Below are 27698 nucleotides of genomic sequence, written 5' to 3'. Positions count from 1 at the left end.
AACTTATATGATAAAAAATTCAGATGCTTATGTCAAATGAAGGATGGACACTTCTTATGAATAATGGAAAAGAAGAATCTACTATTTTGAAAGAATATATCCAGAAATTTGATACTCATCGAATTAATGGAAGTCCTACAACAATTCAAGAATCATGCAGATTGAGGGAGTGCCCCACACGCAAACAAGACTAAAAAGATTGATAAAAGATAGGGATCTACCACTACCAAAGCATCTAGCCAGTTGCATATGGAGCCAAAGATGTAGCGACAATAATAGAGGAAAAGATGCCCCTTTGATGAAAAAGTAAAAAACGCATGTGAAAATGTAGACCCCAGGAGGAAAAGAATAGAGAGGCATGTGAGCCTTTTCAAATTCTGATATATGCAATGATGTAATAGACCAATAATAGCAAGTTTGAGTCATGTATAAATGGAGGTCTTTGGGGAAAGAATGGATCATCTCGAGTTAGAAACCATTCTCTTTTCCTAAGCTTTCTTTAAAACCAGTTTTTCTGATAACTCCCTTGTATACAATAGAAATCTTGTATAAATCATTATAGAAATAAAATTCCAATCTTTTGATATAAGAAAAATATGATTTTCTAAACTTCCTATCCCGTAGATTCTTGACAGATTAAAGAAGATAATTTCTTTTTTACTTTAACAAAGAGAGAATTTTCTCTACTTAAGATCCTTATACTTAATTCTAAGAAAAGATACAGTGAAGGCAAGAAGCTGAAATAGCAAAATTCCCATTAAGGCAAAAGGCCGTTTGGGGGAGAAGTTTGCAGATTCAGAGCCTGAAGGTCACTCGATTCTAAGAATGCAGATTTAAGATCAAAAGTAAGGTAAAATTATTGTCTTTGTTAAATTTAGAAAGAATTCTTTTAATATCTTGAAAGAATCGTAGGGATTATTACTTAACATGTTTGCAAAAACTTATCTATCATGTTATTATTATTTATCATAAAGCTTGTAAGGAATTATCTATATGATGCCAGGCTATACAATTAAAAGATTAGATAATCTGTTAGAAATACTATTAGAAAAAATAAAAAATATTTTTTCTCAACGAGAGACTATGGATATATCATCTAAGGAATATGATAATCTTAAAGAATTATATGACAATTATATTACAGATTATACTAATTTACTAGATCAAAGGATGAAACTATATATTAAAATTCGAAATAAGAGAAATAGAAGAATTTTGGAACATTCCAATAAATTAGGATATTTTGTGCAAAATATGACAAGCCATTTCATTAAGGGTAATATAGGCATTTTAGCAAAAATGAATAGTGATAGACCATTTAGAAAAATCCCCCGTTAGGGCGGCAGTCCAAAGCACAAACTTCCATTTCACCTCCAATAACAAGATAATGATTAGGCAATATTTGCATCTTAGGAATACAAACCTTTATCGTCCAAAAAAGCACATTATATACAAGACCAGAAAACCAACAGTCTAGCAAATCCCTTTTTTCACGTTAATTCCAGTAACAAGTTCATCTCAAAACAAGATACCACCTACCTATAAATTAGATTGGTTTACAAATAAATGAGTCATCTGCATCCCCTTATTCAAGCACGTCTGATCACACACTAGGAAACGAATATGTAATTTTACCTATAGTTGATCATGAAATAATCAGTCCAGTTAAAAAAAATAAGTCTTGCTCGTAATCAAGATAGACTATACATAATTCATAGAAAATAATAACGATTTCATTTCAATACAGATGCATACGTAGACATACATACACAAAGTTCCTGCGTAGGCAGAGAACTGGACCATAACACCGTTTAGTTAACATATAAATTTTTTACCTGTGAAGGAAATTAGAGTTCGAGCTTGAGTTCTTCTTTGCTATCGGAGAAATAATGGAGAACGTAAGGTGTGACCCGAATGACAGCAACCCAAACTCCGAACATTGCCGCGTGGGTCTTGAGCTGCTTCAACGCCTCCGCCTTATCCGGCTTCCTCATGAACATTCCGGGAAACATCTTCGCCCTTGCAATCGAAGACGCTTCTACTTCTCTCGGGTGTGCGCGCTATTAGAGACAGATCTAAAACCCTAACCTCAAATTAGGGTGTTTTGAAAACTTTTATCATCAAGAGCTCAAGAGAAGCCCATCTTTTATTGGGTTAAGTTCAGTGATTATTCCCAATGTTTTCAATTTTGGGCTTAGCTTTCTTTATGGGTTACCGGGCCCATTACTACAGCTTTAAATTTCCGCTGGCGGCACTAAATGCTGAAAACGATTGAAGATTGAAGGCGGGAATTTATTTGTAGGTGTAAGTAGGTGTACGTGATAATCAATAGTTTTCTATGAGTAGCTAGTTTATCGGACGAATCCATTTCTTGTGTGTAATGTGTGAAACATCCATATATTTTGAACGATTATATCATAATCACTCATCTAATATCAGATCAACGAATAAATCTCACTTTCCTTCCTCTATATTATACATGGAATGAACAACATACTCACACGACTGCACTCACATTGGAAGTCATGAATTGTAAATCAATTATTTGATTATTGCTAACATAATTTGTTTTTGATTAAGAATGTACGTGTTGTGCATGTGACTCATATAGAGTGAAACACAGGTACGATACATGGATAATTCTTGTTCGAGTCTTAAAGTCTTATATGGGCTTAAATTAGGATTAGTATAAATAATATGTTGTAACCTTATTTTTCACTGCTGAATAAAAATTACCCCTTCTTCGCTCTCGTGGACGTAGGCACACTGTCGAACGACGTAAATTCTTGTGCTGATTTTTCTTTTTCATCTCTTTATTATTATGCATAAAATCCAACGGTACGATATATTGGTCTTGAATTCTCAATGTAGCCACAATAATGAATTCAACAATACAAAATTTGCAAACACTTGCAACGGCTGAATTGAGCGAGCTAGCCCAAAAGGGTTGGACCACACATCCAGATTAGCTTGCAAGATGGGCCAGTCGAGATTGACCCTCCGATCGCGAGAGAGACCATGGCAATACTTAAGTTCAAACTACCACTTTGACAATTTATAATGACTAGCCAACTTATTTAGAGGCTCAACAATCAATATTGCATGAAAATTAATGTAAGTATGTATATGAAATGTTTTTGTCCCCTTTTTCGGCAAATGCATTTATGTATTGTACCAAAAAGTCTCCTCTGGTTGGAAAAATCATATTAAATTTAGCATTTTCTTCAGAAATTTTAATTGAGACTCAAAATTGTCAAGTATTCCATGTACCATGTAACACACAACACGCATTGTTTGAAATTTTTATAAACATTTAAACGATACATTAAATAATAGTAAGGGCTCAATTGTCATAACTTTTGAATTAAAAATTACCAACTAAAAAGTTAATTTTGGATATGTTTGAATAATTTTCAAAAAGTATTTCGTATATTCATTAGAAAACTCCTAGAAGCAAAAATCCTACCAAACGGACCCTATGTTTTATATTATATTTTTCGTTGAAAGAAGCATTTGTAGAGCATAATTGGTATAAAATATGGATAGATCGGAGAGTATATAATAATAATTTAAAATCATTAAATCATTTTCCTGCCTGACCGAAAAGAGAAAAATTCAACCACCAACATAAATGAAATTGTTCGCTTCTCAACTGTAATATAAATCTTCAAATTTATTGCTCCATCTCTCCTAACTCTTCCTACTCAGCCTTAACTCCCTTCTTTTCGGTTCATTTCCAGGTCAAAAATCCCTTCTTGTTTAGTGTGAAAAAAAAATGTGGGATTATACTGTGAAAGTTGAAGAAGGAAGAGCTGCTGATAATGGGAAGCCTTCCGCAGGAGCAGTTTATCGCTGCATTTATGCTAAAGATGGTCTTATGGAGATTCCTCCTGCTTTTCAATCTCCGTGGGACTTCTTCAGGTTCGTATAGATATACAAACACACGGTTACAGAGAATTATGAGTTTTGTTTTTAGAATAATGGTGAAGTTCACGAACCCTCTTCGAGGTAAAAAAATCTCAAAATAGGCACGACTTTTCTTTTTCTTTCTCACAAGAAAAAAGAAAAATGAAAAATCTATTAATTTGGCCCATGCAGGTCTCGAACCTGCGACCTTCGCGTTATTAGCACGACGCTCTAACCAACTGAGCTAATAGGCCATTTGTTATGCTTGTCCAATTGTTTTTATTTTTTTTTTGATAAATTTGTTTATCCATATTTCGTTTCTGTTCTCCAACGGGTTCATTAGTTCCAGTAGTTCTGAATTCCTAAATTTTGGTCTCATGGCATTGTTTAATTTGATCTATAATGCTCCTTCGTTACCCGCAGTGAATCGGTCAAAAGGAATCCCAAGAATCCGATGCTCGGTCGCCGTCAAATCATCGATGGGAAGGTGCAATTCTGCTCCCAATTTATTTATTATTATTTATTTTGCTGTTTATTATTGATAGATCACCTCAAATTTGCTAATTTACCATGATCCGGCCTAATAAATTCAATGTCATTACATAATATGTTGAATTGGTATTCGAAAATCAACAGGCGGGTTCGTATTCTTGGCTCACATACAAGGAAGTCTATGATACAACTCTCAAGATCGGTTCTTCCATCCGAAGCCGTGGCGTCAACCCCGTTAGTAGCTTTCAATTATAGAACTTCAACAAATGCTTACAGCATACAATCTCATTATAACCACTCGTGTTTAATTGATTAGGGTGACCGTTGTGGCATATACGGAGCTAACTGCCCCGAGTGGATAATTGCAATGGAGGTATACTCTCTCGAGAATTATAAAACTCAATCAATTTGAATAAAGAAAAATAAGCACTCTCAAGACTACGCAAAATTTAAAAAAAAAAAAAAAAATACAGAGAGAAAATCGCCTCCTATCTTCTCTGGCGTCTCTTTTTTCTCTTTTGATGATAATAATAGAGTCCAAGTACGACTCTCTATTTATAAGATAAATTACTACAAAATTAAATTATACAAAGACTTCAATTTTTTAATAGAATTTTATAAGAATACGAATTACTAAACAGTCCTCAACTTAACATATTCATAATCCTATTTAGTTTGTGTTATGTTGAAGTTAATTACCTTGTTGTATTGTTCAACAGGCTTGTAATGGGCATGCCATTACTTATGTACCGCTGTATGATAGCCTTGGTATGTTTCTTCCAATTATTCAATGAGTAGTTTCTTGATCGTTCAATTAGTTACTGGATTAAGGTTGGTGTTAAATGTAGGTGCAAATGCAGTTGAGTTTATAATCAACCATGCTGAAGTTTCCATAGCATTTGTTCAAGAGAGCAAGCTCCCAGCTGTATGTTCTCTTTCACTCAGCTGTATATTTGCTCGATTTTCAATTTCGTCTACAACAAAATGTAAAAGTTTAATGAATAAAGTACTTTCTGGTTGCTAATTATCAACCTACTCTCGTGATTCCTAAACAAGGATACACGAGTAATTTATCTATTTTTGAATTGGAAAAGGGGTAGCAAGACCCTCTGTTGATAAGGTTGATTTTTATCGACACTTTGTTGACAATTAGGATTTGACACATCGAAAATGATAAGGATTGTGCATGTTACTTTGTATCATTAAAAGTGGCGAGAAATTTTGATTTGGTCATGTTGGGCATGTCTGATGTGTGGCAAATTCCTTGTACTTTGTATAGATCATCCTGGAGCAATAATCTCTCTCTCTCTGTGTGTGTGTGTGTGTGTGTGTGTGTGTGTGTGTGTGTGTATCATCATCCCTCAAATAGCTTATTTGAATTACCTTTGTATAACTGGGAATTAACTTTTAATTTGAAAAGGCTACATATCAAAGATTCTAAATTTTTTACGGAAAATTAAGCATTTTTTTTCCCTTTTAACTATTTGATCTGATAGCTGGATGTTTCTGCAGATCCTAATATGTCTCTCCAAATGTACATCACATCTAAAAAGTAGGTGAAATTACTCTATCTTAAGTTATCATTTCTTGGTTTTATTGTGAACTGCTAGTTATATTAAAAAAGAACTGTATCTTTTGTAAAGCCATTGTGAGTTTTGGAAAGATTTTGGACAAGCAAAAGGAAGCAGCTGAGGAACTAGGTGTAGACTGCTTCTCGTGGGAAGAATTTGCTTCAATGGTTAGAAGACATTGGTTAATAACTCTGTATAGTGAATAATATGACCAATACTTTTAGGCCCTGATACGATCTTGTTATGATTTTATCACTCTTTCGTCTCTGCAGGGAAATTTGGATGGTAATCTTCCTGGAAGGCAGAAGAAAAACACTTGCACGATAATGTATACCAGTGGAACAACGGGAGAACCAAAAGGAGTCATTCTAAATAATGGCGCTTTCATGGCAGAAGTTTTATCTATGGATCAACTTCTTCTAGAGACTGACAAACAGGTAAAAATACTTTAAATGGACTAAGTGTCATCCTGTTTTCTCCTCCAGCCAGGAAATGAACTTGCAATTATTGAATAATAATTTTCCTTTGCAGTTTTCCGAAGAGGATGTATACTTTTCCTTCCTTCCACTAGCTCATATATTCGATCAAATTATAGAGACTTATTCTATTTACCGGGGTTCTTCAATAGGATTTTGGCAAGGCGTAAGATAAATATCTCGCTATTGAATTTCTCTGCTAAATAAGAATCTGATAAAACGCATTTACTGTGGAAAGTTTAAATCAACATTACTGCTAACAAACAGGACGTCAGATACTTGATTGAAGATCTTCTTGTGTTAAAACCAACTATTTTTTGTGGAGTTCCTAGAGTCTATGATCGAATATACACAGGTATAAGATTTTGCTTGTATTATTACAATGTCAAATTCTCGTACTTAATATTTTGGGTGTCTGCTTGTTCAGGCATAATGGATAAAATATCAGCTGGTGGTTCACTGAAAAAGGCACTTTTCCAGTATGCGTACAACTAGTATGTCACTTTTTACCCTATTGCAATAGTTATTTTCTTTCACTACCTCTCTCTAAATGAATGAGAGATGCTGACAGTAAATTAAGGAATTTGGAGAAAGGACTAAAACAAGAGGAAGCATCTCCTCTGTTGGACAAATTGGTATTCGATAAGGTTAGTGACTTAAAATTCTACTGTTAGTATGTTACATTCTAAAAGTTACGTCGTTTTCCTCACTGATTTCCTACCCTTTCAGATCAAACAAGGATTTGGAGGACGAGTTCGTCTTATGTTATCTGGAGCTGCACCTTTGCCTAAGCACATTGAGGAGTTTCTGAGGGTCACATGCTGCTGTCTTTTATCACAAGGATATGGTATGAAAAAGAGTATTGATCCAGAGCGAAACTTTTACTAGGAACCTTATTCTGCGTTGTGTATTCCCTGTCCCTTGATGACAATAGTATCAACTTACAACTGGAGAAACCATGGTAGATGAAGGCAGCATATCATTGCACTTCAATCTATAATAATCTCATATCATGTCACGAGTGTACTTGATTTTTACTTGTGAGCCTCTAAAAGAATATTTTGAACAAGCCTAATGCTATGTTTCAGCTTCTGTTACTCTTTAGATGTCTAGAAGTGTTCAAGCATGCCATTTGATAGTAATTACTGTACCAGAATTTCAATTTTTCTCCTGATTTTCCTTTCCTCAATTTCTCTATTATAACTTGCGCTTCTTTCCCTGTTATTTTGACTTCAGGCCTTACAGAAAGTTGTGGTGGATGTTTCACTTCCATAGCCAATGTGTACCCTATGATTGGAACTGTTGGTGTTCCCATGACTACAATCGAAGCAAGGCTTGAATCAGTGCCTGAGATGGGATATGATGCACTTTCTAGTGTGCCACGTGGTGAAATTTGTCTAAGGGGAACAACCTTGTTCTCTGGATACCATAAACGCCAGGATCTTACCGAAGGTGTAGTTGTGGATGGATGGTTCCATACAGGTACACTTCTCAAATGCAACCAGAAGCTCACCTTTCTTCTTTTGAGGACTCTATCTTCTATTATTGAATGGAAGGGATCTGGGCTCATCAAAGAATTAACTTCTAACACATCCTAATCAGCTATCAAGTTATTTGATTTGTAACTAAAGGTAAAAATGAAACCTGTAGGGGACATTGGGGAGTGGCAGCCCAATGGAGCAATGAAAATAATTGACCGGAAAAAGAATATATTCAAGCTGTCACAAGGTGAATATGTTGCCGTGGAAAGCATTGAAAGCACATACTCGCGATGTTCCCTTGTAACATCTGTAAGTTCAAAATGACCAAGGAAACAATATTTTTCATTCTTGACAGAAGATGCACATTCATGGGGATAACCGGCTTGTTCATCCGCATTGCTGTGTTCACAAATGATTATATTAGTCCTTTCTTAACCATTTAATTGTGGGAATCTTGAATTGTGACTTGCCGCTTTGCAGATTTGGGTTTATGGAAACAGCTTTGAGTCGTTTCTTGTGGCTGTGGTGGTACCAGAGAGAAAAGCACTCGAAGATTGGGCCGCAAATAATGAGGTGAAGGGTGATTTTAAGTCCCTGTGCAGTAACTCAAACGCTAGGAAATATCTTCTGGATGAGCTCAACGGCACTGGTAAAGGATACAACGTATGTACTTGTTCTCAATTTTCCTCGTTGATTTCGTGGTCTATTTTTGTTCCTTGTTTGATCCAAATGTTCTCTCAGCTTCGAGGTTTTGAAATGTTAAGAGCAGTTCATCTGGAGCCAATTCCTTTTGACATTGATCGTGATCTAATCACTCCAACATTTAAGCTTAAGAGGCCACAATTGCTCAAATATTACAAGGCAAGTAAAATGATTGGTTACTCTCTATATTCTCCGCATTGTATAACCCTTTCGGAAGGGTTGGCCACTATTGATCGTCAACGATATGTTCGGTACACAAAACTCGACGCTACTGTGATATATAATTTGCCACGATTTTAAGCTTTTTCTTTCTTAATACTGTCAGTAATTGCCGAGCAAGCCATAATGGTATATTCGGGGGCATGATAGCATTAATTTAATGCTTATGACTGAATATTACACATCGCCATTCTAAACGTGTTTTTGTCCATCTGCAGGATTGCATCGATAAACTGTACAGTGATGCCAAAGGAACAAAGGCATAAAGAACATCATCAAATCGATACGAGCTTCTAAATGTCCTTTCCAAGCACTCCATATCTACAATTCAAGTTCATCCGATTAAGAACTACACACGCATGTCCATGTATACCTCTCGTATCTAGTGCAACAAATCAAATAATTCTGGATTTATGGTAAATCCATGAATATAAATCGTGAATGGAGTTTGTTTTGTACGTGTATACTTTCACTGGTCGACTCTAAAATTAATAAAAAATAAAGTTTAGTTTATTGTATTGATAAAACATTCATAGAAGGAGAATTCTGTTATATACAGTGACACAAAACTCTCTCAATCTCAGGTCCAATGAAGCTTTATTGTATCCACAAAGAACAAATCAACTTACTTGTAACTCGAAAGCAACACAGACAATGGATTAATACATGCAAACCTTCAAACCATCACATATAAATTACACTGAAAAATCAACTTCAAAGAATGTAGAGTATGAGTGCCCAGACGGGATATACCAACAGAATGACTATCCCGATAGTGTTGGAAATCCCGTGGCTCTTCGTGAAGGAATTCCTGAACCCACCCGATGCTCGGATATGTTCCTGCAGCAAATAGCATCCGATGACCAGACAAATCAAGATACCAACCCAGCTGTCCCTTATGGTGTCAGCAAAAAAGCTTGGAGCCACCACAATGACAAGGATCAAAGCTGCCGGCAGTTCTAGCCAATCTGCATTAAAAAATTTATCCAAGTGATGTTACTCCGAATGGAAGGGTGCGGGAGAAGGTATTATGACCGACTGGTAATGTCGTACCCGGAAAATGTCTGGGGAAGAAAAGGCGTAGGACAACAGCTATAAACGCAATCCACTTCCCAATTTCTCCTCTGTACTATTAATCGTGTAAGTTTTACGCAAAAATGAATTATCAAAACGGTCCAGAACTACGGAAGTTACAGTAAGGATCATTCATCATTACCTGAGCAAGTTGAAAATTAGTGAAGGAAGACTCAGGAAAATGTATGGAATTAAAAGGGCCGTAAGTATGTTGGTTTTCCAGTTTGTTCGATCTAGGATCAACAAGTAACTGCACACCAAGAGATTTGTTAAGTACAGTTGATGAATCAATGATACAAGGCATGCAACAAGTCGTGTAAATGGTGGTAAGTAGTTAGTATTGCGATTAAATGAATCACATAAAGAGGAGCGTAAAGAAGTGAATTCCCTTTCCTTTAGACACCCTTTTTGCCCTGTATTAAGCAGCAAAAGAGGAAGCACAGAAAGCAGTGAATAGCAATCTAATTAGCAATCATGAAGTTCTACAATCCATTAGAAGCCGACATCAATGGACTAACAGAAGGGGATGGACGGACTTTTAGTTTTGAACTTCTATGGCTAGAATCAAGTCAAATCTCATATTTAGGTCAACGAATCATCATAATCAAGTAACAAGGGCATCTAAACTTGAATAAAACTCAGGTCTCATTTAACAGAACTTGTGCTTTTGCTTTTACGCACTGCAGAAAGAACTTCCTAGTAAGCTACCTTTGGCCAGTCTTCTCTAAAAGCTTAGACAAAGAACAAAAATAATTCAAACAATTTTATCTTCTTCACACTCTTCTTAAACCGAAACCTAACTTCATTATATTAATCTCTAAACAAGAAGATTTCTTCAATTAGTTCACACCGACACATAATCCAATCCATTCACAGCATAAGTATTCCAGTACTGCAAATCAAACGTTCACTGTGGAAATAAAACAAACAGGTAGAAGGCAAAGGGTAAAAAACTTACATTGCAGAAAATGAAGCAATCCATTTGAGGATTGTAGTCCCAAATCCAAGGCTACCAAGCTTTACTGTATGATTAGCAAGCTTTTTCACAGCATTCCCAATTTCCTTAAAATCAGAACTGATCAATTCATTAGCAGCTACAGAATCAGTTTTCATTGCCAAATAACTCTTCTTTTTTCCCACAATTTTATCCATTGATAGGACCTCCAACCCTATAACTCAATACAAGATAATAATGAAATCGTTATAAAGAGAAGGGACGCTGATTAAATAGTGGATTTTTGTATATTATTATTACTATTTTTGTAATTAAAAAAGATTGGAAGATTCAAGAATTAATAAGTTTGGTGTTTAATTAGTCAAATGGTGTGTGTGCTGGAACTTTGCGTCGGCAGAGATAAGTTTGGAGCTTAATTAGACAAATGGAGTGTGTGCTGGAACTTTGCGTCGACAGAGATAAGTTTGGAGCTTAATTAGTCAAACGGAGTGTGTGCTGGAACTGTGCGTCGGCAGAGAGGGGAAGTGCCACATGGAATTCGTAGGTTTCTCATTACTAACTAACAAATCTTGCTAGTTTTTTATTGCCGAGGTTGTTAACGTGTTCGATAAACACATTTGTTGTCCATTTTGAGCTATTTAAGGATTAAAAAAGCTAATAATTCAGTGAAATATGCAACAAGCACTTGGATTAAGGGATCTCAATCTGTCTCCCGGTTCGAGCCGAGCCTCATTTCCAGGCGATAGCCCAAGCTTGAGCCAACCTAAAATGACCTCTTGGCTTGTGTCATAGGCTTGCAGAAAGCAGGCAGAGAGGGGAAGTGCCAGTAGGTTTCTCAAACAAATCTTGCTAATTTTTTATTGCCGAGGATGTTAACGTGTTCGATAAACACATTTGTTGTCTATTTTGAGCTATTTAAGGATTAAAAATAAAAAACTAATAATTCAGTGAAATTTGCAATAAGCACTTCCCAATCCGACTCGCGGCTCGGACCAAGCCTCATTTTCAGGCAATGACCCAAACTTGAGCCAACCTATTAAGTAGGCTAAAATGACTTCTTGGCTTGTGTCACAGGCTTGCAGAAAGCAGGCGGTAGCTATTGCCACGAGTGCTTGCAAACACTATGGAAAAAAAAAAAATTGAACTGACTAGGCTTGGCCTGGCTCGCTTCACAAGGCTTGAGCCTAAAGTCCAAGTCGAGACTCGATTTTTTGTTCGAGCTTGAGCTTTGGCTCGGCTCGACTCGACTCGGCCAAAAAACCTCGAGCAATTTTTTTGTCAATTCGCACCCAAGCTGCGAACTTTAACTCGTAAGCTTGCTCTACCCAACCCGTTTATATCCCCACTTGGATAGAGAGCAGGTTGAAATGTTGATTCAAGCCCACGTTAACTGGACTTTTTAATCTGTTAAAGTCTAATTGGTTAGTTATTTTCATGGGTTTGGCGCATTTTGTCGATAAGGGCTCGTTTTGCGAGATGGTGCAGTGGATGCTTCTTTTAGAGTAGAATTTGAGAATGAAGATTGGATTGTTAAATTGAGTAGTAAGTTCAGAATAAAAAATATATATCATAAATCAAAAAACTTGTATAGGGTGAGATTTCACAATAATCTTACAGATGCTCAAATTATATGTAAACATTATAATAAATAAAGCTATTATTAAATAAATTTTGTTGAATTAATTTTTTGATGAATTTTATCTTTTAAAGTCCAAAACACCGCACAAGGAGATTGGGAAAACATTTCTTGGAAGAAGTTACTGTAAACAGTTGATTGTTCGTTAAAGATTTTTTGTAAGCAGTAGGCAAAATTCATTCATGAAAGTAATTTGCAAACAACAATTATTTTTAATTTCCGTGAAGATTTTGAATGTTCTATTGGGCTTTATTGTTGGCTCAGGGCAATCATATGATTGGACCCATTTTTTGTGAGATCTATAACCAAAAATAAAAATAAAACTTAGTGAAAATTACACAAACACGAGCATTTTAATTTCAGAGTGCAAAAATCAAGTGAAAAGATTTTTTAATCAAAATGCAGGTATTCAGTTAATATCCCAAACAAACCCTAAATATTTTTTTCTCCCAAACACTTGTCTCCCTCTTCCTCTCCCTCTCCCTCTCCCTATCCTTATTTCTCTCCCCTCTCTATCTCAACCTATCCCTACCCTCACTGTTCCGACATCGCATCCACCATCATCCAGCATGGCACCATCATCTTCTCAACCTACCTCTCCCCATATTTCGACGGTTCAAAATGACAGCAGCACTAGTAGGCAACGGTGCTTACTGCTTGAAGCAGCGAAGTAGTAGCATCGCCTCGAAAAACCTGGCTGCTCATGACGGTGCCTCGTTGCGGACAATGCCGCTATGCATAGTGAGGCGGCATTACTGCATAGTGAGGCCTCAGTGCTTTTTTTAACCGATCTACTGTGGGAGGTTTTTGTTGGTGATTTTTCGATTAAATTTATTGCGATAGCTTGTTGGTAGCTATGGTGGTGGTGAAGTTGGCTAGGCTTTTGGTGGTGATGCAGGTCACGGTAATGTAGCAGTGTTGGTAGATCTGGCCGTTTGGGGTTTTGTTGAATTGGGCCGGTGGTAGGGAGTGTTGATGGTCGTGTGTTTTGTTTTGTTGTTGGTGGTAGTTATGGGGATAGTGTGGTGGATGCAGGGGGGGTAGGATAATGTTTGTGATCGATTATTTGGTTGATCTATGACCAATAGTTGGGGTAGAATGTTTTGATGTATGTGACCAAACTATTTAGTTGTGTGTTTTGCTGGTAGTAGTGGTGTTGGCTTTGGCGGTGAGGTTGGGTGGTGATTGTGGTGCCACTTTGGGTACAACGATGGTAGTGAGGTTACGATGGTTTGGTGCAAGCGATGATTGTGTGGTGGTGAATTGTGATCAAGATTGATACTGGGTCAAGATTGATGGTGGGGTGTTTTGTGCATGTAACCAACTATTTGAGTTAATTATTAATCTGTTACCAATAAACTTGAAAATATGTGACTCATAGATAAACCGTGACCTGTAATTTGAATGATCCGTGATTTCGAAATAATCTGTGACTTATAAAAAATTTTATTTATGACCACGAAATAATTTATGATCAATTAATTTGATGATATGTTACCAGTAAATAAATCCGTGACCTATAATTATGAATTTGTGATCTAAGCCCACGTCAATTGGACTTTTTAATATGTTAAAGTCTAATTGGTTAGTTATTTTCATGGGTTTGGTGCATTTTGTCGATTTGGGCTCGTTGTGCGAGCGGTGCAGTGGATGCTTCTTTTAGAGTATAACTTGAGAATGAAAATTGGATTTTTAAGTTGAGTAGTAAGTTTAGAATAAAAATTACATATCATGAATCAAAAAACTTGTAGAGTGAGATTTTCACAATAATCTTTACAGATGCTCAAATTATATGTTAACATTATAATAAATAAAGCTATTGTTAAATAAATTTTGTTGAATTAATTTTTTGATGAATTTTATCTTTTAAATTCCAAAACACTCCACAAGGAAATTGGGTAAACATTAATTTCTTGGAAGAAGCTACTATTAACAGTTGATTGTTCGTTAAAGATTTTTTTGTAAGCAGTAGACAAAATTCATTCATGAAAGTAATTTGCAAACAACAATTATTTTTAATTTCCGTGAAGACTTTGAATGTTCCATTGGGCTTTATTGTTGGCTCAGGGCAATCATATGATTGGACCCATTTTTTGTGAGATCTATAACCAAAAATAAAAATAAAACTTAATGCAGTAATAAAATAATATATTTTTGGGAAGAACACGTAATTACAAAAGCTTCAAGATACACTTTAAAAACTAAGAAACTTGTGAAAAAGTTTCAAAAATCAAGTCACAATCACAAATCGCATAAGGCCAGTCATAAAGGCACAAATTGTAAATCACAATTATAAATTTTTTTTTTTAGGTTACACATTATTTATTGATAACAAATTACCCATTTTTATCGATTACAAATTATCCATTTTGTTCACTCTTCATTTCACTTAACAACCACCAATACTCTCACCACTGCTTTATCACTACCATCATTTGTAAGTTGACCCTCAATTTGAAATTGCAAGCAGGGACGTACAATTACGCATATTGCACGTCCTCGCCTCCAAATCCTAATCCCCCCTCTTTTCTCTGTTGTGTTGGTGGCATCTAGCCATAGGTGGTGTGCCATCTCGACGCCACCTTGTTACAACAGGGATATACTTGATTCTTGAATTAAAAAATCTTACATCTTATTTTTGAATTGATAAGTTGAAAAGCAGACGTGGGTGTAATTTTCACTATATTTTTTATAAAACGATAAATTAGTAGAGTACCATCAGTCAAGTAATTAAGAAAGGCGAAACCAAGTGATTCCACACATAACGAAGTAACAAGAAAATAAGTATTACATTTCTCAGTTTAGTGCTATTTGTGTCAATTTATTCAAAAGACTTTTTTATGCCTCGTGCTTGAAGAATGGTTTGGGTAGTGAATTATTTTGTCAATAAAGAATTTGGATGAATTATTGGTCAGTAAAGAATTCAAAGATTGAATAGTCAATAAACTAAAAAAAGGGAAAATTGCTGCCACAACACCAAACCTTTCTTTTATTAACAGGCTTTGCCTAAACTTTTCATTTGTGCCACCGTGAGTATCAAATCTTTAAAAAATTTGCAACCGAGGTCCAAATTTCTGTTAGTTTGACTATTAGTTGACCCAATAAATTGACTTTGACCAATTTTAGAAGGGATGAAATTGTAATTTTGAATTATAATAAAAACAAAAACAAAAAACAAAAACCAATCACTGTTCTTCTTTTCTTTCCCACCCCGTCCCTCCCCAACCCAAAACCTATCCACCATTAGCAGTCATCACCAATCGTCGGCAACCACCACCCGTCGCCATTCACAGGAAATAATCTTACACAAGACCAAGAAAATTACAGCGATGGGTGGCTACAGGTGAACCGCTACTGCCTCCCATCGACGCTATCCTATAGCTAGAACTCTTCAACTGAATCATTTGGACCTTTCTTGAATTGCCTTTTCGCCTCCGACTGCGTTCACCTACTGGAAATCGTATCTACTTCCCACGGTGACGTTTTGTCTCCTTTCCTCTCTAGAATGCTCTCTTCCATCCTCTGTCGCCTCCGCAACCCCGACTTTGCCGTTTGCTTCGCCTGTGTTGACGCGATAACCTCCATCACCACACACGTCACAAAATCTTCACCATTCTCAAGCCCCTTGTAGATACTATTTTGAACCAATAAGACTAGAACTTGAAGATTTGTGCTTCGCTCTGCCTAGCTATTGCAACAGAGGCAGTGCAGGAACCAACACGATGGAGCTTAAAACGCTGTCGCAAAGGCTGATGAAAGCATTGTGAGCGTTGGTGCTTGTTCTTTAATGTAATAATTGAGAGTTCTGAGGGAGAAAATGAATTGTCTTTAGAGATTTGGAGAGATGTTCTAGCAGGAGGTGGGGTGTGGGCGTGGGTGTAGGAAGGAGAAGATGAACAGTGAATGGCCTTTGATTTTTTGTTTTTGTTTTTTTTTTAATTCAAAGTTACAATTTTACCCCTTTCAAAATTTGTCAAAGTCAATTTATTATGTCAATTAATGGTCAAACTAACAGAAACAATCCATTCGGACCTCAGTTGTAAATTTTTTAAAGGTTTGGTACTCACGGTAGTACAAATGAAATGTTTGGATAAAGTCTGCTAATAAACGAAATGTTCGATACCTTGACTGCAATTTTTTCTAAAAAAAATCGTGCATGAAACTGTTTAAGCCGTGGCATAGGAAACCGTTGACTAGAGCTTTTATGTGAACCTAAATTAACTTTTTAAGGAAATAGCCGGAGGAGTAGAAGATTACGTAGTCGATGTAAAAATTCCACTCTATACAATGTTTAAACCAAAAATATTATTATATGAAACCCATTTTTTAATTAAAATTTAGGGCTTAAATAAAAATAAGAAACAAAAATATTATATAAAAAATCATGAGTTCCGAAACCAAGCTGTAATAGCACATGGAGATAAAATATTATTTCTTAAGTAATCAATTGGGCTTAAATCTGAACTCTCGAACCTTAAAACTTCATGACTTTCATATAATTAAGATTGAAGAAAAACATAAATCTTTTTCGAGTCAACACATAAACCATTTTTTAAATTATTGATTAAACTTAAAAATGAATAAAATACACAAAGACAAATAATTTTTTAAATTGACCTTAAGAGTTAAGATGGCATCGATCCTAAGGCCATATAATGTTTAACTTGAAATAGTATTTTGGTAGAAAATGTTTGTACTTATCATATTAAACGTAAGAAACATATCATTTATTGTTTTAATTGACACGTAATTTACGAAAAGTTCAACTTACATATAAAATTAATTAGATTATTACTATTCCAATCAATTGTTGATTAGCATTCTTTTGATGGAATGTGATAAGAGATGAGGGTAGGTTCAAAAAATTAAAATTTAGAGGGTGTTATTGAAGTGAATTAAGTCGTGGATTATTGGATTATTTTCAAAGAAGTCAACCATAATCACTTGACCATCATAATCCCCACTACGTATTATTGCTGATTCATTTGGTTAATCAAATTATAATTAAACAGCAGCCCACCACCATGCCCATTTATGGTGACCCACCCGGGACCCGTTTGCCCGTTTGAGGTTTCTGGACTCTCACAGTTGTCCCATTTAGAATAGTGCCACCTGCACAGCAACATCAATTTTCCTTTTGGCCTTCTTACGTGACGTGATTGACATTCTTCATTATTTTGGTGAAAGTTAGGATGAAATTCTCATTTTCAAAACTTATTGATATTCGGATATGTCAGAAGCCTCTAATCCAATTTTTGATCAAGTGTTTAATTCCTACAAATTCCTTTGTTAAGACGAACATCGATTATTAGGACTTTTTGGACACCGGCTAGGCTGAGCGAATGACGCATTAATGTTCATGTTCATTCTATGACACATGGACACAAGATGATATTTTTTCGTGACAAACGCGACATATAGGTAACATTATAAAATTACGAGTTGCGGTTCATGAATCTCGAGAAAATTAAATACATCGTAATGTTACGCGTTCGAAAATTATATATCCTTGTCTTGTTCTCTAGTATGGAAAAGGTGTTGATTGACTTTGGCCCCTGATTGAAATGAAAAGCTAAGTGTATTATTACAACACTATTTTGGCGTGATTTGATAATTTTGTAACGCATGGAATTTCATAATGGGAAAGATACAATGAATTAGTGAGACATAAATGACCTATGCAGCGTCAGTGTCGTTTTCACATGGTCCACATATATTGCCACTATATGAATGGAAGTGTCAATCTTTCACTAGTATATGACTTTTAGGGTTCTTTTTACATCATTTTTGAAAATTTAGCAATTAATTTTGATTATATTTGAATAATTTTTTGAAAGTGTTTTATTTTATTATAAAAGTTTTTAGAGAAAATTGGCATAAATTAATTCTTTTACGAAACGTAAAAATAAAAGGAGAAATCTTGACAAACAGATGCTTACTATGGATTATTTATAAATTGAATCATCGTATTATTATTCTTCAAGAACATTTTAGTAATCGATTAGGGTTATAACATGATTGAATGCTTGATACTTACAGAATATTTGAGTGTTACTTTATTTATGGAGTCGAATTCACATAATCATATTCTTTATCAAGTTTGAGAATGTATTCAATTTATTTATTTTCTCGTTAGTGACAAATTATTATTTATTATTATGTCTCTTTGATTCCGGCATCAACGTGGCCTATTAGTTTACAACCTGACATGAAGAATTTGAATAATTAACTCGCATGCTTTTGGTCAATTAACTGCATGTTATTTAGTGTCAGCTTTAGTTTAGTAAATTTAATTAAAACTTTGTTAGGTAACTATACATCGCACGTGTCGATGAACCACTGTAACACATAAATAGCTTAGCTTAACGTGTTAACCACCACTGGCACTGGATAAGAAACCGAAACATTAAACTTAATTTACGGACACGTAATCTTGATTTTTCAGCATTTTTTAGGAATTTTTTTTTTAAAAGATGAATATGCATAATATGATGCATAAGATAAAAATGAATGGAGAAGAGAAACGTCAATTGTTTCGTTTAGTCTTATTTGATTCAACATAATATGCATTTTACGTTAATTTTTGCTTATAGATATGTGAATTTCTTGTTTTCCAATATTAGTTTCTTACATTTCATCATAAACATTTTTAAAACTAACTTTAATTATTATTATTATTTTTTTTTCTAACATAATGTCCTTTCTAATGATTAATCTTGATGAATAAGTTAGAGATTGCCCCACACACACACACAAAAAGAAAAAAGAAAAAGGAAAAAAAAGGGTATTCCGAGATGGAAATAATCAATGTAACTTTAAGTATGTTAACCTCCAAATTCGAGGAGATCCAATTATCAGCAAATCTTAGGAGACGCGTATGTTACTATCACACTTGGACATCGCACAGACCAAAACTCTGGCGAACGCAATAACCGCATCCAATTCGATGTTCAAGCCAAATGAAGGATATATATTTAAGTGTGGGAGAGATACAATATGAATGTCGAATTGTAGATTAACTTACACCAAGTTTCTAGAACTTATTTTTGATGGAAAGAAGAGAGTGCATACAGATGGAAGAAGCCTTGTAGATGCTTGACAAGACGTCCCAAAGACTCACTTCGGTAACTTGTCAAGCTGAATTGTGTCAATTCATAGCCATCATTAGATCCGTGGTACCCATAGCCAGGATATAGATTGAAAAGTTATGAACTAACTGGACGCAACTATTGCAAAGTTGTTGTGTTAATCACTATACAATATATTGTGCAGCTTGACTCAGGTGAGACATGTGATAAATACACATCCTCTTGAATAAAAATTGCTGTAGAGACATGATGCATTGACTCAAAATACAGTGAGACATTTAAAGACATGGTGTAACAGTCTCGAAAAAGTTACATGAAAGAGGCGATGCAAAGTGAAGCAGAGTGCTGACTTATATGATTTTTTGTTTAATTAAATGCCTCATGACCTTTTAACCAAAAAAAAAAAAAAACACACACACACACACGCACACAGAGATGCATAACACTTCACAGTTTCCGTTGTAATGAGGAGCCAAGAAATAACAAATCCAGGACATAACCAAGAAAACCAAATCAATTGCAACGTAAAACACCTGTCCTTTAAACTTAAGCTTAGGCAAATAATGTCACCCCATAATTAGACAAAAATAATTTAATCAAAACTATTGATTCATACATATACGCTGACAAACTTTTGTTGAATTTTAATAAACACAACAATCATAATCAAAATGAATCCTAATCAAGATAGTGTGAAATTTCATGTAAATTTGACAGTTGGAATTTTTGACATTAAAAATTTGAGAATCCCATGTACGTGGTCCAAATGCTAAATAATTGACTATCAAAAGTCAATAGCTTGTCCCCAAGTATTTGTTTAAGTATTTATTAATCATATCACAATTAGTAAAACGTCACTATTTCTCACCAACCAGCAGCAATTTATGATTAACAAATTGGAGGAGGAAAATATATTTCTTGATATGATTCTCACTTTATTACCCAGTTAGGAAAATAAAATCTTTTAAGCTAATAAACTAGCACACTACTTTGATACTCTGAGATTTGCTCTAAAAATTAAATAATATCTAACAATAATATAAAATCAAACTTTTGGAATGACTTATTTTGGCCCCATAAGAAGAATATTAAACATAATTAATCTTTTCAAGGCATAACAAAACATAGTAACGGTATTAATAGATCTTCTGCAACTATGGCCAATCACATTCATTTTTGGGTAATTAGCACAAAACGTTCATACATTTCTATGTTATGTTAAGATTTGTGGTCCATCTTAATAAGGTCAACCTTGTTAAGAGGAGTAGTTTAAAATCTTTTTAAGTTGGTCAATATTTCGGTATTTAACCGATGTGAGATTCTTATCCCTTAACATGTTATTGTGCAAAACATCAATACCTTTTCATTTCTTGACATTTTCAACCATATTTTCACTTTTTATTGTAAAAAACATCATTTTTACCAATTTTTAACATAAAATGAACAATATATATTCTTATTTAAATAAAACAAAAAAAGAAAAGAAAAATAAGGAACAAACTGCAATCTTACTCCTAATTTTGTTCAAAATTGTTTAAGGACAAGAACAATAGCATATTGGTCATTTCATGTTAAAAATTGGTGAAAATGACGTTTTCAGCAATGAAACGTGAAAATGTTAAAAAATGAAAGACAGTGACATCTTGCACAATAACATTGAAAAAAATGGACGTTTTGTGCTAATTACCTTTATATTTTTGTCCACTTGTCTATGTTTAAGTATGGCAAAAAGTGGTCTAGCTGCTCTCGAGCTCGACCCAATTCAAGAGCATTTGGGCTCATTCTGGGGCAAATTGTGGATTGATTGAACACCTTTTTTCATAAGTCAGCTCGTTACTAGTTCAACTTGTTTTGGTCTAATATTAACATAGGTGATGCCGGTGCCATAATCGAAGTTTGAATTAGGCAACCGTTGGAATAAAATTATTTCTAACAACATACGATGTGCTGAGGTAGAGTCGACGTTTTGGCCAAATCGTGTCATTTTGTCTTCTGTCCAAGTCATTTTACGTGGCGGCTGATAGGTGGGCTGCCAATTCTGGACCGTTGACCTTCTGGCCCGTACAAGAATATGAAACATTTGCATTCATAACGTGATGGAAAATTCGACCGAAGAAATTAATGAAATAATCTATATTTAATTATAGATATGCTTTTTTTTTTTTATCAAAATTAAATTTTTTATAGTTTAAGTGAGATAAGATAGTTCGTTTTTATAATTTAATTTAGTTTAACTCCTCATCAATCATCATATGATATGTATAACTTTTCTCCGTTTTTGTGACATTAGCAACGTAAGGAAGCTCAATTATAATACTTTCATCCAAGATTGCCACGTTGCCCATATTAGATAACTCGACCAAATAAACATAAATATAAAACACCTTTACTTTCTTAAAGTTTCAATTAAGGAAACTAGAACCCTAAAAATCCTACTTTATTAACTCGAAATTCAATTAGTAAACTTATAAGCATTTTGATCATCGCCAATCTAAATATAAGTGTTAAGTTGAGCGAGTTTTTCGTTGACTCAGCTCGTCTCAAACGAGTTGAACAACGAATGATTAATTTGTACAAATTGATTCGTGAGCCAATTTTTCATATATAAAGTTTGCATGGCATTTTTTTTTGCAACCATGCGACTGCATTTGAAGTGAGGCAAGCTAGAATTTTGTGAAGGGAGCTGGTTCATGCTCAACTTGTGTCATTAGTAAGCACGAGCTAGCTTGCTATATAGGCCAGTCAAGTTCGAAGGTGGATTGTCGAGCGTTGTAATATCTTTCAATTCAAAGCAAGTTGCGATGTCGTAATTGAACTAGATAACTTTAGCGAGTAGGTGAAAAGTTTTTGCAGCTGATACAGAAACTAAGAAAATTTTGACAGTCCTGCTTATCCTAATTTACTTTTTTTTGTCAGGTAATCAACTTAATTATCTTAAGCACAAATTAACCCTGATAATAATCCTTCAAAAATAATATTTGAAATTTATACTCGTAACCCTGAAAATTATACTCGTAAGCTTCACGTATCATTCTTCCACGCGTCCATCAATTATACCTTTGGTTAGGTCATCAGCCCCATCCTGTCCTCTATATAAACCCTTTTCTTCCATTTCCCACCCTTAGATTTTTCCCTCTATTTTCTCATTCATATTCAAAGAATTATCCAAAAACTGTGCAATGACGAACCAAGAATTCAACGGTGGAGCGTTATCCCCGGAGAAAAACAATCTCCGGCGCCGGAAATTTGGAGCCCTGCTGCACTCCGATCCAGACGACAATAATGATTTCTCTTCACCTCGAAACAGCACCGCCGCCATGTCGTCAGCTCCAACGAACAGCGCCACTTCTTCTCCTTACATGTCTCCATGGAACCACCCGTCTCCATTCACAAAATCGCCATGGATAGAGACTGTGCATCCTGTTGAAGACGACGATAATCAATACATAAACTTTCGAAAACACGGCCTTATCGGATCCCTAGTACGAGAAGAAGGTCATATCTATTCGTTAGCAGCCTCCGGGGACTTGCTGTACACAGGATCCGATAGCAAGAATATTCGGGTCTGGAAGAACTTGAAGGACTTTTCTGGTTTTAAAACAAACAGTGGATTAGTCAAAGCCATTGTTGTGTTAGGTGATAAGATTTTCACCGGCCATCAAGATGGAAAAATCCGCGTTTGGAGATTTTTGGGTAATAAGAGAAAAACGCATAAGCGTATTGGAAACTTGCCTACAACCGGAGATTATTTGAAGAAATCTATGAATCCAAAAAACTACGTTGAAGTACGAAGAAATCGAAATGTTCCATGGGTTAAGCATTTCGATGCAGTCTCCAGTATGAGCGTGGATGTTGATCAAGGGTTGTTGTATTCAGGTTCTTGGGATAAAACCCTAAAAGTATGGAGAATTTCTGATTCGAAATGCTTGGAATCCATCACAGCCCATGATGATGCAGTTAACTCGGTGGTGGCGGCGTTTGATGGGCTAGTTTTCACCGGCTCTGCCGATGGAACGGTGAAGGCGTGGAGGAGGGAGCTGGTGGATAGGAATGTAAAACATGTGCTGGTGGAGACGTTATTGAAGAAAGAAAATGCAATAACTTCGCTAGCAGTGAACGCCAGGGCGGCGGTGCTGTACGCAGGGTCCTCCGATGGACTGGTGAATTTCTGGGAGAGGGAAAAGCACTTCATGTCGTACGGCGGCGTGCTGAGGGGCCACAAACTGGCGGTGCTGTGTTTGGCCGTGGGAGGGAACTTGGTGTTGAGCGGGTCCGCCGATAAAAGCATTTGCGTGTGGCGATGGGAAGAGGGTGGCGTCCACACCTGCGTGTCCGTGCTAACTGGGCACACTGGGCCGATCAAGTGCTTGGCGGTGGAGAAGGACCACCAGGAGGTGGAGAAGGGGGACCACCAGCATTGGATAGTGTATAGTGGAAGCTTGGACAAGTCTGTAAAGGTTTGGAGAATTTCAGAGCACGCGCCAAGCTTGAAGGAATTGCAAGAACCGTAAAAACACGCGCAGACGGTGTATGAATAATGATGCGGACGGTTGTGAATGTGAGGCGAGGCAATCAGATGAGATGATCAAGACCGTTCAACCGTCCAACTAAAATTATTTGTGGGACCGGATCAGAGTTTGTGAAAATGTATCGTAGATGGACAAGACAGACCGAGAGCATATTGATCTTCAAAAATGAGCCAAAAATTTAGGCAGTGAAAAAATGTGTATATATTGTGGATTTTACCAATATATCCAATAGTATCTCTTTATTTTTTGGTTTCTACAATTTAGCACATGTTTGTCTCCGTTTAAAATAAGTTTTTTTAATTCTCTTACTTATTTTTGCACGTAAACTCAAAATTTTTTCTATTTTTCAATCACACATTTTTCAAAAAATCATTATTCATAATATCATTTTTTTCCAAAGTAATGACCATCAAACAGGACTTAAACTTAAAAAGCATACAAATTTGGTGGTGAAGGTTGATGCTAATTTAAATAATCCAAAAGATTTTCATTTCCATTTTTTGTTTAAATCTTGCATTTTAAAATAGTATAACATAGAAGTGTTAAATGGGACAAACTGACTCACACTCGTCCTAGGATGAGTTGAGATCTTGTCGATTCGCCTCAAGAAAGGGACTCAACTTGCACCTCATCTCATTTTTTAGTTGAAAATTGCATTTTTATAACTAAAGAGTCAGTTTCAAATTTGTTGGGTTGCCCAGCTCATGAGCAAACTTCTGTAAGCCTCGCTATATATATATATATACACACACACACACACACACGTGTATATATAGATGTGTATACACACACACACACACACACACACACACATATATATACATTTATATGTATGTACCGTTGTGTTTGAGTATAATCCTAGTATCCTTCTACAATCGTCTTTGTGGCTCCTGTTGTTGTAGAACCTCTGTGTTGTTGGTTTAACCCTGATCCTACGAGAAAAAAATTCATTCTCTTCATAAAAGATAGGAGGTAGAACCAATAAAGATTTCTTTTTCGATTCATCTTATAGATTCTTCAGATCTCAGATTGAGAACTTGAGTGCTTTCTCCATAACCTTAGCTACAGATTAGCTTGTTAAGGCAACCACAGCCATCTTGTCTTATAGCGTCAAATAACAGTAGAGCTCGTATATGCATATATGACTAAAAATCAATCTTTATACCAACTTTCATAGTAATTTGTACTCATTCTTTGTTCAAAGAAAATCAGTTCTTCATCAGAGGTTGCTGGATATTCTTAGCTACATTATATTGTCTCCACACCATGTATAAATCTGCCAATGCATTTTCTAGAAGATAAAGAACTAAAAAATTTTGGAATTTCATGTGTCTTGGTACTATTTTATTAGTGCAGAAGATGTAAGCTTATTTCAGCAAACCAATAACATGTCTGCATAATTATAACACAAATACTTTCAGTTTTTGATTTCTCCTTACTCTTTTATATCCTCACAATTGTATATAATCTAACATGCTTAGAGTAGAATGCTCCATAATTGTTATAATATATTATATTATTTTACAATTCAAATACCATGCTATCATTGTTCAAACATTTATCAGATCAAAAGTCTGACTTTGACACAAGCAGGGGATCCCAGCTTACCGATTCTCTCCTTTGAAGTGTGCTTTAAAACATAACACTGTACATCCTACAACAAGTTATTGTTACAAAAATTTCAGACTCTTTAAGTCTCTAACTATGGATATAAAATTACATTCAAGCTGAGATTTAGAACACAATTATGAATTTAATGCTCTATCCGAATTCACAAATATATTAAGCAAACATAAAAATAAATTCTAAATTCACATTAAATTTAAAAGACAATCATTGTGTATAGTATACAACGGATAGACAATTACGGCAAGAAAAGGGAATTGTGGTGAAATATGAAAACAAAGTTACAAAAGAAAAAAGGTTTCAATGAAGAAAAAAAAACAAAAAAAAAAACTTCCTTCATATATTTTAATGGGGAAAATTTTGAAATTCACTTAAAAAAAAATGTAAATTTCATGCTTAAATTCTCTTCTTCCTTCTAATTTGACTTGAAATTGAAGGTTAGGATTCCAAGGACGGCCGAAGCATGGAGGGTTTTCAAAGCGTGAATATCAGGATGATTATATTTTTTTATTATTATTAATTTTTTTTTTTATAAAAGTCCAATGGACCAACTGTTCACCTAAAATTTGGGCTAGTGGGTTTCTTCTAAATAACCCACCGGTTCATAAAAGTTATGGCAGATTAATTACAATGCGGTTTAAATCAGTCAGCCAAAATCGGACCTTGGATCGTTTCATCGATTTTCAAACTAACTTTTTCGATTCGGGTTTTATAACACTGGTTCTGAGTATTTGTTATAGTCCTCTTCCTATAGTTAAATGAGTTTTACTACGTGTACACCAACGTTGACGCACCAGTGTACGAATAGCAAAATTCTATTAAAACGACGAGCTTAAGATGAAAATGCAGTGCCGGCCCTAACTATAGGCGTGGTAGGTGATCGCTTAAGACTCCACTTCGGTGATGACCCTAAAAATATTATTATTTTTTATTTTACATGTATTTTTACACACACACACACATATACATATACACATACATACATACACACACACACACACACACACACACACCCAATAGAGTGCTTACTCTTAACACATCAAATGAACATTGTACGTAACTTTTACAATCTTTGAAATTTGAAGAGGGATTATACTCCATTGACATGTCGATCGTGACCTTGACACAGATGGAAAGGAAAAAAACGTATGTACTCAACTACCAAATTTATTTTCCACACGGTGGGGATTCTGAAATTTATCTGAATATAAAATATCAATTCCAACTAGTATTGAACTTTAAAAAAATGAAATTTTATAACAAAGAGTTCACATCTGAACAATCTTTCTGAAAACCTGGTAATGGATAATGTTGACCCAGAAAATTGGTCCTTCCACGTGGCCAACTAAAAGCTACTCTACGTGTTCCTCCCTGCTCACAATCAGCAAATAGTCAGGCGCACACGGTCGGAACCAGCGGGGGTGGTGACGGCCGTATACACTCCGACGATCAAGTCAGGTTTAAGTGATCGGAACAGTACCCAGGGGCTATGCAAATCAATGATAAAGGGGGAGGAGAAAATATATAAACTTGCTATGGAGTGCTATGTAGTAAGAGTTTCATTACCTTTGCCTCTTGCCAAACCTTGGGTATTTATAGGTGGTATGCACCGTTGGATGTGGAACGCATGTATACATCTGACGGTATAAAGCGTCCGCTCATAGGCATCAATTAGCCGCGTTTGTAGAGTGGGCGGACAGTTTGTTTCTTCTGAGTTGAATTGACATAAAGTTGATAAGTCACATCAACTAGCCACATGGAGACGTCAAATCAATTTAAACCTTAGGTGTAGGAAGGATTTTGGCACAAATCTCAAATTGACGGCAGATCTTCTAATCGAGGTCCACTTGACCTCGACCTCGGAGGCGAGATGCTTCGGCAGGTCAGTAGTAGGAATCGCTATATCACTTCGGAGAAGCTTCGGAAGGGTCGTTTTCAGGTCG

The 27698-nt window shown here is 35.5% G+C and overlaps 4 protein-coding genes and 1 non-coding gene across 7 annotated transcripts in view; 2 read left to right on the top strand and 3 right to left on the bottom strand.

The window, feature by feature from the left end:
• The window catches only part of LOC111381490 (mitochondrial import receptor subunit TOM6 homolog), a 6335-nt gene extending 4181 nt beyond the window's left edge, over positions 1-2154 (bottom strand). The window contains exons 1-2 of one of the 3 annotated variants that reach the window (XR_002700350.1): positions 1836-2154; positions 1540-1635 (exon numbers count right to left, since the gene is read on the bottom strand). Coding sequence is in view for 1 of the 3 variants with exons in the window: in XM_023005282.1 (XP_022861050.1) it covers positions 1848-2012 (165 nt within the window). In the remaining 2 variants the exon portion in view is untranslated. The other 2 variants (XR_002700352.1, XM_023005282.1) reach the window with 2 other exon arrangements.
• Positions 2155-3681: 1527 nt separating this feature from the next.
• LOC111381474 (long chain acyl-CoA synthetase 2) lies at positions 3682-9385 on the top strand. Its single transcript, XM_023005262.1, has 19 exons — positions 3682-3921; positions 4330-4393; positions 4543-4632; positions 4715-4771; positions 5118-5166; positions 5247-5323; positions 5911-5950; positions 6042-6136; positions 6242-6406; positions 6501-6611; positions 6713-6800; positions 6873-6939; positions 7017-7092; positions 7175-7292; positions 7682-7927; positions 8096-8235; positions 8407-8589; positions 8668-8787; positions 9066-9385. The coding sequence occupies exons 1-19, from the start codon at positions 3776-3778 to the stop codon at positions 9111-9113; spliced, it is 1980 nt and encodes a 659-aa protein (XP_022861030.1). The 5' UTR covers positions 3682-3775; the 3' UTR covers positions 9114-9385.
• On the bottom strand, positions 4087-4160 carry TRNAI-AAU. Its single transcript has one exon. It is a non-coding gene; the product is annotated as a tRNA-Ile (tRNA).
• On the bottom strand, positions 9383-11375 carry LOC111381484 (cold-regulated 413 plasma membrane protein 2-like). The gene is made up of 4 exons (XM_023005269.1): positions 10880-11375; positions 10064-10171; positions 9901-9971; positions 9383-9815 (listed from the first exon to the last, which is right to left on the bottom strand). The coding sequence occupies exons 1-4, from the start codon at positions 11071-11073 to the stop codon at positions 9562-9564; spliced, it is 627 nt and encodes a 208-aa protein (XP_022861037.1). The 5' UTR covers positions 11074-11375; the 3' UTR covers positions 9383-9561.
• Positions 11376-22729: 11354 nt separating this feature from the next.
• On the top strand, positions 22730-24388 carry LOC111381468 (protein JINGUBANG-like). The gene has a single exon (XM_023005258.1). It carries the CDS (start codon positions 22780-22782, stop codon positions 24109-24111), a length of 1332 nt encoding a protein of 443 aa, XP_022861026.1. The 5' UTR covers positions 22730-22779; the 3' UTR covers positions 24112-24388.
• Positions 24389-27698: the final 3310 nt, after the last annotated feature.

Source organism: Olea europaea, chromosome 3 (genome assembly GCF_002742605.1).
Source record: "Olea europaea var. sylvestris chromosome 3, O_europaea_v1, whole genome shotgun sequence".
In the NCBI taxonomy this organism is placed as follows: Eukaryota; Viridiplantae; Streptophyta; class Magnoliopsida; order Lamiales; family Oleaceae; genus Olea; species Olea europaea.
This window is presented reverse-complemented; position numbering and strand designations above follow the sequence as displayed.